The sequence below is a fragment of the Erpetoichthys calabaricus genome, chromosome 13 (genome assembly GCF_900747795.2).
Source record: "Erpetoichthys calabaricus chromosome 13, fErpCal1.3, whole genome shotgun sequence".
NCBI lineage: Eukaryota > Metazoa > Chordata > Cladistia > Polypteriformes > Polypteridae > Erpetoichthys > Erpetoichthys calabaricus.
In genome coordinates this window covers 2,250,313-2,265,974 of record NC_041406.2, presented here as the reverse complement: position 1 = coordinate 2,265,974, position 15,662 = coordinate 2,250,313, and the positions used below count along the sequence as shown (strand labels likewise).

The 15,662-nt window shown below is 38.8% G+C and overlaps 1 protein-coding gene and 1 long non-coding RNA gene across 2 annotated transcripts; both read right to left on the bottom strand.

The window, feature by feature from the left end:
* Positions 1-243: 243 nt before the first annotated feature.
* On the bottom strand, positions 244-6,309 carry LOC127530109 (uncharacterized). The gene is made up of 5 exons (XM_051936111.1): positions 6,216-6,309; positions 5,574-5,797; positions 5,216-5,416; positions 4,638-4,827; positions 244-616 (listed from the first exon to the last, which is right to left on the bottom strand). Exons 1-5 carry the CDS (start codon positions 6,307-6,309, stop codon positions 315-317), a joined length of 1,011 nt encoding a protein of 336 aa, XP_051792071.1. The 3' UTR covers positions 244-314.
* Positions 6,310-6,324: 15 nt separating this feature from the next.
* Positions 6,325-7,614, bottom strand: LOC127530038 (uncharacterized). Its single transcript, XR_007936571.1, has 4 exons — positions 7,535-7,614; positions 7,261-7,411; positions 6,841-6,930; positions 6,325-6,523 (listed from the first exon to the last, which is right to left on the bottom strand). It is a non-coding gene; the product is annotated as an uncharacterized LOC127530038 (long non-coding RNA).
* Between the last annotated feature and the right edge of the window lie 8,048 nt (positions 7,615-15,662).

The window sequence follows — 15,662 nt, the reverse complement described above, 5'->3', positions numbered from 1 at the left end:
GGAAAACTTAGCCAACTCATTTTTCTCAACCAAAGTTACACTTTTTTATGGATACCTTTTGTTTCATGTTACATGCTTTAGCAAAAGTAAATACAATTGCAATTGAACTTTGGTAAGAATAACCTGAAAACAAATGCAAATGCAAATCAAATGTCAAATGCAGACATACAATCAAGTTTTGCAAAAAGGAACTTTCTGAATTGTTGACAGTTTTACACAACTTTAATTTTGTTTGCTATCTTTTGAGGAAAAGGAAACACAGATGGTTGAATCAACACTTGCATTTCTTTTTTCCATCTACCTATATGGTGACCTTATCTGCACACAGAACTATTCATCAAAGCTTCAACAAAAAAATAATCAAATTCGTCAGAATCTGCCAAGGTTCTGCAATTGACACAAATCTGAAGCTCATTTTTACTGGTGTTTGCTTTTGGATGGCCTGTTGATTTATCATAAAGAAATATCATTTGAGGATGTGGAATGAACCTAAGAACTGGAAATGTGCTTCTCCCTGTCGCAAATTCAAGAATGTGGACAGGGCGCAGTGTTTCCAAAAATGCCTTCTCTGCTTCAGTCAATGTCCTGCTGCCAAATTTCTCTTCAAGTTCCTTATCTTAAAAAAAAGAATAAAACATGTCAGGTGAAGACATCCTAAAATGCTGTCTATCTGAATAGAAATATTTTAACCAACACTGTCAAAAACTGCTCATAATTTAATGGTGAAATGAACTCCCAGTCATTTGCAGTAATTGTCCAAAACCAGTGAGACGTAGAGAGCACTACATGAGTTTTACCAGTGAAATAAGGAACTATTTCAGTTTTTATTAGTAGTATTACATCTAACACATTTATTTGATATATAAAATTCATTTAATAATTATACTGAATCAAACAACTAAATAATAGTTTACTCTTACATTAAGAGCTAAATTACCACACCTGAATGACAAGCATGTCATTATAAATAAATATTCCATTTATATAAAGAATGTAATTTATTTCACTAAAGATATTAATCACTGTAATTTTTTGTTGGCTAGTAAGTTTATGTTAACTAAGATAATTCTATCAGTTTAGGTTACAATGTTTGCCTATATATTAGTGCATTGACCAGGAGACATTGCTGTTGCAGTTTGAACATCTTGTTGGACTTAAAGGATCCGCTCTTAACTGGTTCAGGTCATATCTAACTGGTAGACACTTTTCAGTGACTTTAAATTCCTCTTTTTCGTCTACTGCTCCTCTTACATGTGGTGTTCCTCAGGGATCCATTGTGGGTCCTATTTGATTCTCTGTATACCTTCACCCTATTGGAGCTATTTTTAGGAAATGTAACATTTCTTTTCACTGCTTTGCTGATGATACTCAGGTTTATATTCAAGTCTGTAACTCTGCAATGAGTCAACTGCGCAACTGTCTTTCTGAACTAAGATCCTGGATGGCTAACAATTTTCTTGATCTGAATCAAAATAAAATGGAGGTGCTTATAGTGGGTCCATCAGCTAAAGCCCAAATTGGTCTTGGACTTCTTGGCTCTTTCTCTGTCTTTTCCAAACCTCAAGTCCACAATCTTGATGTTATTTTTGACAGTAACCTCTCTTTGGAGGAACAGATCTTTCCAGACAGTAGAGCAGCTTCAGAGACAGACTGCTATCACTGTCCTGCTCCACTGACAGACTGAGGAGATCGTTCCTCCCCCAAACTATGCGACTCTTTAATTCCACCCGGGGGGGTAAACGTTAACATTTAACATTATACATAGTTATTGTCTGTTTTTCACCTGCATTATTATCATTCTTTAATTTAATATTATTTATTGTATCAGTATGCTGCTGCTGAAGAATGTGAATTTCCCATTGGGATTAATAAAGTATCTATCTATCTATCTATCTATCTATCTATCTATCTATCTATCTATCTATCTATCTATCTATCTATCTATCAGATTAATTCTGTAGTCAAGAGTTGCTTTTTCGAGCTTCGTCTACTAGGTAAGATCAAGCTTTGTTTTATCTCCTAGGGATCTTGAGAAAGCTACTCCTGCTTTTATCTTTTCTCGCCTCGATTACTGCAACTCGCTGTATTCTGGGATTAGCAAATCCCTGATATGGAGGTTACAGTTGGTCCAGAATGCTGCTGCCCGCTCTCTGGTTGGGGCAAGAAAGTCTGACTCTGTTTCTCTAAAATTAGCTTCTTTACACTGGTGGCCTGTCAGTTTTCGAATCGATTTTAAAATCTTGTTGCTAGTTTTTAAATCTTTATATGGGCTTGCTCCTGCCTGTTTATCTGAATTATGTGCTTTACACCAGCCATCCAGAGTGCTTAGATCTTCTGGTCAGCTGTCTCTTGTGGTCCCTCGTACCAAGTGTACAACTAAGGGGGACAGACTGGGCTTGGGCAGCCTCACCTGTGAAACTCTTTACCTCATCACATAAAGCAGTCGTCGACAATTCAAAACGAGATTAAAGACTCATTTCTATTCACTTGCTTTCCGTGACCTTCAGTAATATTGATGGTTTCCTCATTATGATTATGTAATCTTACTTCATTTTCTATTTTTATGTTATTTATGCTAATTGTATGTTTTTTCTTCTTTTTTTGTTAAGCATTTTGGCCACAGCATTCCTATGTTGTTTTAAATGTGTTATATAAATAAACAAGTAAGCCCGTGAGTCGCTAGCGAATCGGAAATCCAAGAATGGCAATCAGTTTCTGTTCCGTCCGATATCTGGATGGATGACATATCATGGAGGGTGGGTGCGTCTGGGGAAATGTCATTTAATTAAATAAGCATATCTGTACTAAAGCGGTTTCGTTTTGTGAAGACGTGATTCCGTTGCCTTTGCTGACACCGACTGCTGGCAGAGTGGAGCACAGCAAGTGTAGTTTACAGGTAGTGGTGTTCATGTGCCAGCCACTGAGTCTGGGAAGCCGCTGGTTTAGAGTCTGTGACCGTTATGTGATCTATATTACTGGCACCGTGGATTAGAGCAAGTGTAGTGTACAGGTTGTGTTGTTTGGGCGCCACCTACTGACTCTGGGAAGCCGCCACGTTTTGGGAAGTCGCTGCGTTTGACTCTGGACTCTGGGGCGGGTGCCAAGGCTGCAGTGCGCATGTGCCTCGGTGCGTCCGCCGTGCATATATTAACTGTGGTTTAGTAAGATAGATGACATTGACATAGTCAGTTTAATTGGCAGTTCCATTATAACCCCCACAAGCTACATTATAAATGGAATATTCTATTTATTCCTTTCCACTACACGCTACTTCCACTTTGTGATCTGCCTTGCAGTTAGTCGGTAAGGCATGAAGGGCAAACAGTTTCAAACTGTGCCATGCATACTTACAGAACGTACTAAATGTATTAAGTGAAGCTTGTGTGAGTTTGCCAGTGAGACACAGAAAGTATAGAAAGGAACTGAAGTGTAACAAGAGAAAGCTACCACTGTAGAAGAATCCTTTCTCTTTCTTGCCTTTTATTCTGCATGTGTAACAAGTTCCTTTTGAATTCTTGTGATTTGTTCCCTTTGTAAATTTTCAGTAAAACAAACCTAATTGGACTGAAAATTTTCTTTTGCTACACATTATGAGGTTTTTGGACTCTGTTGGGATCCCCCACCCCAAATGAGACGACTCGCTGAAGTGCGATTGCCGTGTCTGTGGAAGTGCTGCAGCATAACACCGCGGAAGCAACTCCGAGCCAATCGTGGTCACGCTATAGGCGCCTATCACCGATGGGTGATGTAAGGAACATTATAAAGGCAGGGAGCAGGACTACTTGGCCACTAACCTCACCATGCCCCTGCCTGATTGCTGTGTCTGTGTATAGCAGAGTGGCAGATCACGCTACAATAAATAACCCTGCTGTTCCTGTTTCAAGTTGAATAAAGCTGCTTTTGCTAAACTACTGAGGCTCAGTCTCGTCTTTTGGGGCGCAAGACATTGACTCACGTGTCACAATGTTTGACTCCTGCTGGATCCTGCCTTGCCAGCTCAGCAGCTGCTCAATTTTGGGAACTAGAAGAGACGCAGCTACAATCACATTACTCACTTTGATACATTGAGGAATATTTATCGTTTTAATCCAAATAGTTCATGTTGTGTTGTGGAGAAGGAAAGGTTGCTTTTGTGATGCAGGCTGTGTTTTTCAAAAACAACCCACCATAAGTCATCTTCTACAACCATACAAAATCCTTACAAACATGTTAACTAACTTTAAGGTCTTTAAGGGTGTCAGGTGTGTGGATCAAAACTAGAGTTTTGCAGTGTTGTTGCAAACATGGCGCTCCTGTGCGCAAAGATCTGAACTTGATCTGAATGCTCAGATGAGAAAAATGAATAGAAGGTGGCTGTCTACATAAAGAACATGGCTTCTCCTTGAGTTCCTATTGTGAGTGAATTATTTTTTGGATGTCAATCGTTTCAGTCCAGCATCATTGGGACTTTATGGTGGTACAACAATCAATTCCACAGAAAATACTCCTGCACTTTTGAAACAAGCCATTAATACTCATAGCTAAAAGTACATCGATACAAGCATTTATTTCTCTCTTTAGGAACATTCATAATGGCGGGTGTGTTTTCTTGATTTTTAACACCAAGCCAATGGGTGCCTAAATACTTCTACACTTACCTTGCACAGAGTGAAGAAATTCTTGAAATTTTATCACCATCATCTCCTGACTTTTTCTTCTGGGACATCCAAGAGGAGAATACCGTGGTATTAAAATGCCTGCTACATCATCTGCGGTAATTTCCTTCTTTACATTAGGAAAATCAAGATAAATACGCATGATAGGAATTCCTCTGAAAAGTGGAAGTACCTGAAAACAAAAAGAAAATATTTGCTCTAATATTCACAATTTTCAAAATAGTTGCAGCAACCCAAAGTTACTGAGGTAGTTCTTTTCAAAGCTTCAGGAAAATGTCCTTTACTTATGTTTAGTATTATATTGCACTTCTTCATTCTGTCAATTTCTAAACTATTCAAATAAATAATACCTGACAACACAGACATACAAATAGAAAACATTAAAAGCAAAGAAATGACACATGAAGCGAGAAAACCCATTTCTTGCCTTAGTGTGTTTGTTGTAGCAGAAGTTTTAATGTTAACTCGTCTCATGAATTTATACTGAGAAGATATGAACTGTCCATCGACTTACACAAAAACTTCACACCACAAACATACCACCACTGGAACCGAGTTACCTCGTAGTACGACAGTCCATCGATTAACTGATCGAGACAAGCTTGTCTTTCTAAGATTACATGAAAGAGCGTTGCCTTCTTCACAAAAGTATCTTTAGTATTCATATTAACTGGGTTTGGAAGACCTTCCACCTCAAAGCGCCAAGAGTCGCACCGCTTCACTGCATCTTCCAGCTCTCTTTCTGTGCTCGATTTTTCCACCTAAAGAGGATAAAATGCTTTTTTTGTAAATGATGGAAGAGTCTCCTGGAGCTTTACACAGCTGACAGTCTGGCAAACATTTCAAAATTATTGAAGTTATACAATCAAAAATAAGAGCCAACATAATGCAAAGCAAGTCTTTGCATCTCAACAATACCTTTTTCAGCATTCCTCTAAGCTCAGAGGCTGAGACATCATCAGGTGTAGCATTCACTTGGTGGACATCTCCAGTCAAAATGTAGTCCACCACACAAGCTGCTAGAAGTGCTAGGGCCTTACGCCCCTGGATAATTAAGGTGGACATCATCTTCCCAATGGTCCGGTAAACTCCATTCTGCAAATGACTGGTGTTCAGTTTTGGTATAAAACCAGTGGGTGACTCTGGAAAGAAGTACAACACAACATCTTCATGATCTTCACCACAAAGTGAACTGTGCTGATGTAAAGGTTCCTGGAAATGTCACATCATGATAAGCAGTTAAAGCACATCACAAAGTGTTTGTCCACTGCAGAAAGCATCTGGCACTGAGGTGTAAACCAAAGTTCAAGTTTATTGTTTCATATTGTCATATAAAAATTGTTATTTTATACATAAGGGTAAAGTTACTGTTTAAAGGATTTTTCATAAAGGACAGCCAAAATAAGAAATGAAACACCCTTAAAACAGAACTTGGACAATTTTGGATGCCACTTGGTTTTCAAAAGTCAATATACTAAGAATACCACACTTTCTCAAACTAGGTGCCATATTGCAGTGCAGCCTATGAACAAAATGCAAATTATAATGGCAAGAGAATACCTTCAAAGGCTCCGCTGTCTTCAAAGATTGCTCTGACGAGCTGACAAAAAAATTCTTCATTTGGTGCTATTAAACGGATGGTGTCATACAGCATCGTGCAAGAAGTTTTTAAGTCTGAACTGCATACATATCTGACCATGAGCATACTTTTGTTCCATGTAAATCTATGCTCGTGAAACTGCTGGAAGGCCGTAGTCCAAACATCTGATCTATTGATGTATATTGTTTTATGTCCTCGAGTAATCACACTTTTACTATGAGCTTTTAATAGTTCTGTTAGTTCCTCCTTGCTCATTGTTTTGCTTGATCTTTAAAACAAAATGCATACTATGTTACAATATACTCCATTTATGAAGATTAGATTTTGTGACACTTTGCTCTCATTTTCTCCTACAGGAGCTATTGGTAGTAGCAGCAATTCAATTAAAGACAATCAAGCAGCTTTAAAGGTTATGTTTCTTAAGTACCATAGTTTTCAGATTTAGTGCCACAATTACTACAAATGTTACTTCCCAACTACATGAAGAACTTCAATAACTGCTGTAATTTGTAATGTATTATGAAATAGGACTCTTTAATTATATCAAATGAAACTTCAGAAACATTTCTCTCACACTTTAACTACCTCAGATCTATCGATGGATTTAGAGAATCCTGCAGCAGATTTTCTCCAGTGGCCTCCTCGACCTCCCCATCTTCCTCTAGACCAGTGGAGCTTTAAAACAATGCACAATAGTGATTTTCTATGGTGGAACGAGAGCTCTCATGAATTTAACCAGTTCAAACAGTTTAAAGCAACAGCACTCAATCCCATGAGGTTTCTCTGTCAAGTTTCCTACAACAGACTATAAAATTTGAAGTTTATATTACTTCTGTACAAGCCAGTCTTCCATTTCTTGTATCTGCTTATTCTGATCTCAACATTAGAGGATTTAAATTCCGTCTCGTGAGTCATGAAGCAGCAGCACCACACTAAGTGATGCACTGCCTGCCATGTCACACCCAACTGGACTGAATCCACAACTCACAACATACTGCTGCTTACATTAAGTCGGACACGTGAGAAGAGTTCTCAGCTCCTTTATGCTTTTCTTCTGCTCTCTCTTTTTTCAAGTGTAACTGGCCACTGGATTTGGTCTCCTGATGTCCTTCTTGGTTTTCCTTCTTTAGCCTTCTCTCTTTAAGTCTCTGGCTCACTGCATTAAAAATTATTAGCACATCTGTCAATGTACAGCACCACTCCATTGAATCACAGCAATGTCATGAGCACCCCATCCTCACCGCCTCTCCATTCGCTCATTCATTCGTTCACCTCTTACCTCTCCTCCTTTGAGGTGTTGGACTTTCAAAGTCAGTGTCAGGCTGTATTGCAAGTTCTCCCTACACAACAAAACAAACCACCATGAAATCACTAGGAATAAGAACTTGAAAAGAAACAATTTGTTAACTACAACCCCTAATCAGAAAAAGTTGGGATGGTATAGAAAATGCAAAAACACAAAAACAGTTATTTTTAAATGTACTTTAACTTTTATTTCATTACAGACAATATAAACTTAAGATATTTCATATTTTCACTGTTCAGCTTCATTTCATTAGATAGATAGATAGATAGATAGATAGATAGATAGATAGATAGATAGATAGATAGATAGATTTTTATCTTAGTATAGTAGGCAGGATAGATAGATAGATAGATAGATAGATAGATAGATAGATTTTTATCTTAGTATAGTAGGCAGGATAGATAGATAGATAGATAGATAGATAGATAGATAGATAGATAGATAGATAGATAGATAGATAGATAGATAGATTTTTATCTTAGTATAGTAGGCAGGATAGATAGATAGATAGATAGATAGATAGATAGATTTTTATCTTAGTATAGTAGGCAGGATAGATAGATAGATAGATAGATACTTTATTAATCCCAAGGGGAAATTCACATACTCCAGCAGCACCTTATTGATACAAAAAACAATATTAAAGATTGATAATAACGCAGGTAAAAACAAACAATAACTTTATATAATGTTAACGTTTAACCCCCCGGGTGGAATTGAACAGTCGCATAGTTTGGGGGAGGAACAATCTTCTCAGTCTGTCAGTGGAGCAGGACGGTGACAGCAGTCTGTCGCTGAAGCTGCTCCTCTGTCTGGAGATGATCCTGTTCAGTGGATTCTCCATGATTGACAGGAGCCTGCTCAGCGCCCATCGCTCTGCCGGATGTCAAACTGTCCAGCTCCATGCCAACAATAGAGCCTGCCTTCCTAACCAGTTTGTCCAGGTGTGAGGCGTCTTTCTTCTTAATACTTAATACATGGGCAAGGGAATATTTGGGCGAACCTCTGTCAAGCACTACAATACAGAGTTACATTCACAAATGCCACTTCAAACTTTACTGTGCAAAAAAGAAGCCTTATGTCAGGGATGGCAAACTCCAGACATGGAGGGCCGCAGTGGCTGCAGGTTTTCTTTCTATCCCTTTTCTTAATTATTAGTGACCTGTTTTTGCTGCTAATTAATTTATTTTGAATTCATTTTAATTGACTTGGTTTTTTTTTTAAGATTTGTTCCCTGGAATTTCTTCATCGTTCCTCTGAATTGCTTCATTTCTTTCCTTAAAGAGAAATGAAATGTGATATGAGTGAGTTACCAACAGAAGACCACCTAAGTCAGGGCCTCAGATTCCAACCAATTTCACTCCATCCAGCTGCTTAATGAGGCGCCGACTCTTGTTGTTAATTAAACCCGTTATTTAATTCCATGGTGTGTTGCTGCTCTCATTGTGACATGGCAGACATTTCTGAAATTGTTGATTTTTTTTCTTTACTTTTCTAAGAACTCTGATAAAATGTTTTGTGGACCTGAGCAAATCAACATTCCTGAGACCTCCACCCTTTTTATTTTCAGATATTGTGTGATGGTCACAGTTTGCTGGTCCTGTTTTGGCTCATTTTGTATCTCACCATTGTGTGGCTGCTAATTAAGGAAAAAGAAACAATGAAGGGGGTGGCACGGTGGCGCAGTGGGTAGCGCTGCTGCCTCGCAGTTAGGAGACATGAGTTTGCTTCCCGGTTCCTCCCTGCATGGAGTTTGCATGTTCTCCCCGTGTCTGCGTGGGTTTCCTCCCACAGTCCAAAGACATGCAGGTTAGGTGGATTGGTGATACTAAATTGGCCCTAGTGTGTGTTTGTGTGTGTCCTGCGGTGGGTTGGCACCCTGCCCGGGATTGGTTCCTGCCTTGTGCCCTGTGTTGGCTGGGATTGGCTCCAGCAGACCCCCGTGACCCTGTAGTTAGGATACAGTGGGTTGGATACTGGATGGATGGAAACAATGAAGGGATCTGAGTAAGTCAATTAAAATTAATTCAAAAGAAGTGAATTAGCAGCAAAAACAGGTCACTGATTAAGAAAAGGGGTCACTGTGGCCCTCCAGGACCGGAGTTTGAGACCCCTGCCCTATGTTAACCATGTTGTTGAAAAGGCAATACAGTATTTATGTGTTGTTTCCCTTTAATTAGTTGTTGTCCACCTTGAATTATTCTGATTGGCCTGTGCTGAGTTGGAACTTGGCCAATCACAGGGCTTCACTTTGAACCTTATAGATTAGTTTAGTGACATCTTAACAGTACAGTAGGAGCTTCATTTGTTAAATGTGAAAGTTTGCGTAATTATATATAAAGTAAGTGGAATTTAATTGTTTGTTCTTAAAGTATATTGTTTATGTGTTTAAGTTTGTAATTTGGATATACACTGCGGTGGGTTGGCACCCTGCCCGGGATTGGTTCCTGCCTTGTGCCCTGTGTTGGCTGGGATTGGCTCCAGCAGACCCCCGTGACCCTGTGTTCGAATTCAGTGGGTTGGAAAATGGATGGATGGATATGCAGTACATATGTTAGTACAGTTTCTAAAATGTAGACGTTTTGAAGAAACTAAAGTGTTGTTGAACAGACGCTATTTGGAGTTTCACACATATTGTTTGTTATAGAGTTACAGTATTACAGTTTCCTCATGTATAATATGTATATATATGTTAAGAATAATTTACTTTTTAAGTTGAGTAAATGCTTTATGGTTTAACGTTCTAGAAATTTCCTGATATTGATGTTTTCTTGAGTGTAGTACGCCATCTAGTGGATAAATAAAGTACCCTGTTAATAACTAATGTTAACATGGACACATTTAAGAGTAAGAAACTGTGATAGGTAATTTATGTTTATTATTTTATTTAGACCACACCTTCACATTTGCATAACTTTGGAAGAAATTGATAAATAGAATTTGGACATCTTCATCAATCTCTGACTGGATGTGTGTAGCGGTTGTAATTTAATTCTGAACCAACTTAATTCTTCACTACACATGTCCAGTGTCGACTTCTCTGGGTTCAGAGGCATCTGGGATGAACCATCACACAGTGGGAACATGTATTGTGGTCAGACAAATCAGCATTCCAGATCATTCTTTGAAGAAATGGACGCTGTGTGCTCCATACCAAAGGTCGTTTATACTTCTATGATGCCAGCATTGATGCAGAAAAGTACATTTGAGATTTTAGAGCAACACTGGAGCACCACAAGGAACAGGCCTGACTGCATTACTCTTCACTCTGTACACCTCCATGTCACTTTCAGAAATTCTCAAATGACTCCGCACTTCTGGGGTGTGTCAATAAGGGGGATGAAACAGAGGAGAGGGGTCAGGGGGAGAACTTTGGGAACTGTCTGCATCTTAACATTAACAAAACCAAGAAAGTGACTATTGTATTTCACCCCACTGAAGAGCTTCTATGTCTGGTCCATACTCAGGGTGCAGATGTAGTGTTGGTGCATTGCTGCAAATACTTGGGGGTCCACATTAATGACAGGCTGGACTATTCCCATAACACCAAGGGACTAGAGAAGAAGGGGCAGAGCAGGGTCTTTAATCTTAAGAGACTGAATTCCATTAATGTGGGGAGTGACATCCTTCACATCGTCTACAACTCTGATGGTCAGTGTGGTCTGGTGGGCCAGTGGCATCACTTTGAGAGAGGCCCAAAAATCAACAAACTAATTAAAAGGAAAGGTTCAGTTAAGGGACTCGAAATGGACCCCCTGGAGGTTGTAGTGGAGGAGAGAATGAAGACAAACCTGAGTGCCATTATGACCCATGCTGCACATCCCCTGACACACCCAACACTGAGGACTTTCAGCCAATGAAGTTCTCAGCAAGAAACGCGACGGGTCTCCTTCTTACCACCAGCTGTGCCTGTATAGCGCCTCACTGGGACTGACGCTACCAAGTCACATTTTTCTTTTTTTTGGTTTTTAGTCGTTCTGGTGTGTGTTTAGACCACAGTGAGTAGAAGTTCGTATCTCTCGATCCGTCATATAGTGCCTTTCTCAACTGTTTAAAAAATAGTGCCTTTCCCACCTATCTGTCTGTTTAAGCTGTGTTTTAACTGTTAACGTCAATTAATTCTTTCAACTTTCCAAAGGATTTTATCATTAATTGTTCTGCTGGACACTCTCAATGATCTTGAATGATAACAATTATCTTGAATAAGACTGTTACTAATATACTGAAGAATACAACTTTAAAATTAAGTAAGTAAATGCGCAAACAAAAGTACCGTGAAAGTGAGCATGCATAAATAGATGCAATGAAATGTGAGCATAAATAAATTAACGTGTCACGGAATATGTTTCTGGTTGCGTATTTATTTATTTTATTTTGTCCGTAATATTCCACCAAACGCATCATGAAATGCGGCTGAAATAAAAGTATCACTTTTAGAGGGCGGGCTCTAGAGAGGGCGGGCTGTAGCACATAACGTGTTTTGATTGGCGAGTCTTCTTCTGTTAATTGAACAGGCGTAATTCAGTCCATCAGTATTGGAGATGGAGGTTAAGGGAAGAGCGCAAGAATTACTTATAAAAATGCTTAGCAATGGAATGGATTCTGCCGAAGTTATCACGTATTTCAGATGGAATTTTTAAGATTTATCAGAAGAAATGTTGATGTTGGCGACGCTTTTAGACTACGATGTCGATTAAACTAGTTTTGAAAACATAAAAAACTGGCGCAACGGACTAGGCTACGCTTTAGTTCAGGTGACGAAGTTAACCTGCCCCGGACGGCCATCCTTTCTCATTCCAGCTGAGTCGGTAGGACACTTTTCTTTTATGCTTTTTTAAAGTACGACAGATTGCAGATCCACGGAGTGTATCAGAGAAGACGATCACAAGTCGAAACAGCCCGTGTGAGATACGGTGAGCTGCACCTGACTCCGTTTAGACACTTTGACTCGGAAAGCAGCGCCAACCAATATTTTGAGCTGAATATTTGACCCTTGTTTTAAGAGTCTAAAGTCAGATGCAGATTCACAGCTACCTTTTTAAACAACTTTACAGCTCTGATCAGTGGCAAACATGACACTTCTTATCTGCCACATACTCTGGGACTCGTACTTCTTGCAATTTCAGATGACTGTGTATCATCTTACAATATATCCCATGTTTGGGTGGTGTCTTTGAATATTAGAGATAACTACATCTAATTCGTCATCTGAGATATGGGAATAGAGATCTGAAACAATCGGTCATTTTCTGATCCGCTCAGTCCTGAACAGGGTCGCATTGGGCCTTCTAGACTTGTGACAGTTTTCTAACAAGAAGCACATTTCGGTTAAATTGCACTTGGGTTATGGTTAAATCGGGGTGCTCATTATCATAAAACTGCTAAATGTCTGATGGCTAAACGAAATTAAAATCTTTTATAGTGCTTGTTAAATATCACAAATCAGTGCAGTAGATAAGAAAGCATCATACTCCTATTATGTAATTTATGTAATTTATGTTAAACCTTCAATTTTCTTTCTGAAATTTGTGATAACTTCGGCCGAATCCATTTCATCGGCAGTACTAAAGCATTTTTCCAATTAATTTTTGTGCTCTCTCATTTACGTCCACCTCCCGTACTGATGTATTGAATTAGACGGGAGGAATATACAGAAGACGATTCACCAATCAAAACACAGTATGTGCTAGAGCCCACCCTCTCAACTTTGACGACTGAAAGTGACAGATTTATTTGTGCTTGGAGGAATACTTTATTTATTTATTTATTTGAATAGAAGAGTTGAATTTTAATCCTGGTCCAATGTGTCTTAGTCTCATTTTCTTCTGATCTTATGCTTAAAAGCTGATGCTGCTATTTTATTATTCACTATTATAAAAGCATTTTTTATTATATTTATGAAACCGTTAAGAGAACATGTTATATTTTATGGCATAATCATTTTTCTATATTTTTGCTTAGTACTAAGTTTCCTGTTGATGTACCCAGCTGGATTATAAATTTAGACAGATAGATACTTTATTAATCCCAAGGGGAAATTCACATACTCCAGTAGCAGCATACTGATACAAAAAAACAATATTAAAAGTGTCCAGGGAACGAATCTACATAAAAGAAAGTGATAGGAGGGATCAATAAAAAATAATAAAGAGAAAAATAAAAATAAAAGGTAGAAAAATAAAGTCGTTCACGGACCTGCTGAAAAGGCTGCCACTCTCGGTGGCGCCTGAGTCATATAGACCACAAACCAGGAGAAACAGGATACACGTGGGAAAAAAACGGACGCGTCTCTTAAAATAAGAACAAAATATAATACATTTCAATTGTCACGTACACCCCAAGCTAACAGGTCTATCAATCAACCTAGTTAAGGGGTTAAATTATCGTCATTGTCATGTCCCGTTAGCAAATGGGTGTAACCAATCATGTTAAAAGTTTTCTGATTATGTAATAAATTCCTGTTTTGAGTACAGTAATCCCTCGCCACTTCGCGGTTCACTTTTCGCGGATTCACGACTTCGCGGATTTTATATGTAAGCATATCTAAATATATAATGCAGATTTTTCGCTTCTTCGCGGGTTTCTGCGGACAATTACTCTTTTTACTTCTGGTATTTGCTTCCTCAGTTGGTTTGCCCAGTTGATTTCATACAAGAGATGCTATTGGTGGATGGCTGAGAAGCTACCCAATCAAAGCACGCAGTTAAGTTCCTGTGTGCTGCTGATTGGCTCAGCGACGCAGCGCTGCATTAACCAGGAAGTCTCATCTCATCTCACTCATTCAACATTAACGTGCTCCTGCTACTGCATTCAGGGGATCATCACTTTCATCGTCATCATTTTTACTGCGCAGCATATTCATCACGTCATATATAGCTACGTGTACTTCGCTATACAGTAAGTGTAAATTTATCTACCGATTTCATATTGCTTAGCAGTTGTCCCTGTTATTAATAGAGTAAAGGGTGGGTTGTAAACAATACAGGGAGGGTTTAAAAACGTCCAAATACACGTTAAATAATTAAATAAATATGGTGTCCCTACTTCGCGGAAATTCAGTTATCGCGGTCGGCCTTGGAACCTATCTCCCGCGATAAGTGAGGGATTACTGTAGTGACCTAATCAAAGAATTGTAAAGTGCAGAACGTGAGTGAGTGGAACCTTGGTGAACTTTCGACACCTTTCGCTGCTGATCTCGTACTGTCTCTGGTGGGACAGACGCAACTATAGGGTGGTCCATATCTAATTATACAATTTTCACTACGCTATAACTTATTAAGTTTATTATGTAGAGAATTCACAGCACCTGCCCCGCACATAGAGATTTCGCTTAAAATTCTTTTTGTTGCCGATAGATGGCAGCACCTGCCCAGCATTCCAAATTAGTCGAACAGTTACATAAAGAGATCTGGACCACCGTGAACACCACCTCTGTGTCAACATGAAAACTCCGCACCGTTCAACAGTTCCTTTTAGAATGGACAAATTCAAAAGAATTGGGAACTTGGTGATCATTTAGGAAGGTTTCTCCATGGCCCAGGGTTTTGGAAGCGGAGGATCACGCGAACTGCCGTTTGAAATGAGTTTAATTAAATTAAACGCATTCAATGTTTAAGGAAGTTATGGCACATTGTGTGGTGGAGAATAAAGTTTGCTTTTGTGGTGTATGGTGTCCTGCAGGTGTGCCAGCTTATCGAATACAACCCACCATAAAGCAGCTTTCATAACCTCAAAAAACCTTCAGCTGGTCTGCCAACTTTTAAGTTTTTTCCCCTCCTGTTCAAAGGTAGGCGGGTCACCAGGAATAATACGTCAAAAGGGGGCGTGTCCTTATGCAAATATCGTAACTTAGCTGTTACTGAAACAGCACTTTACCGTTTTACACTTTACAATTGTTTACCTTGTTTTACACTGTAAAATTAAAAGATTTTTTCAGTGTAATTAATGTATCAGTAAACTGTAGCATATTTTGAAGGTTGAAAAATATCGATTTTACAGAACTTAGTTGTAAAAAATAGTTAAATATATGGTTTATGATTTACAGGTAATTTTCATTAGAACATAAGGTAACTTTCCTTTTTTTCAGAAAAGGTATTTATTT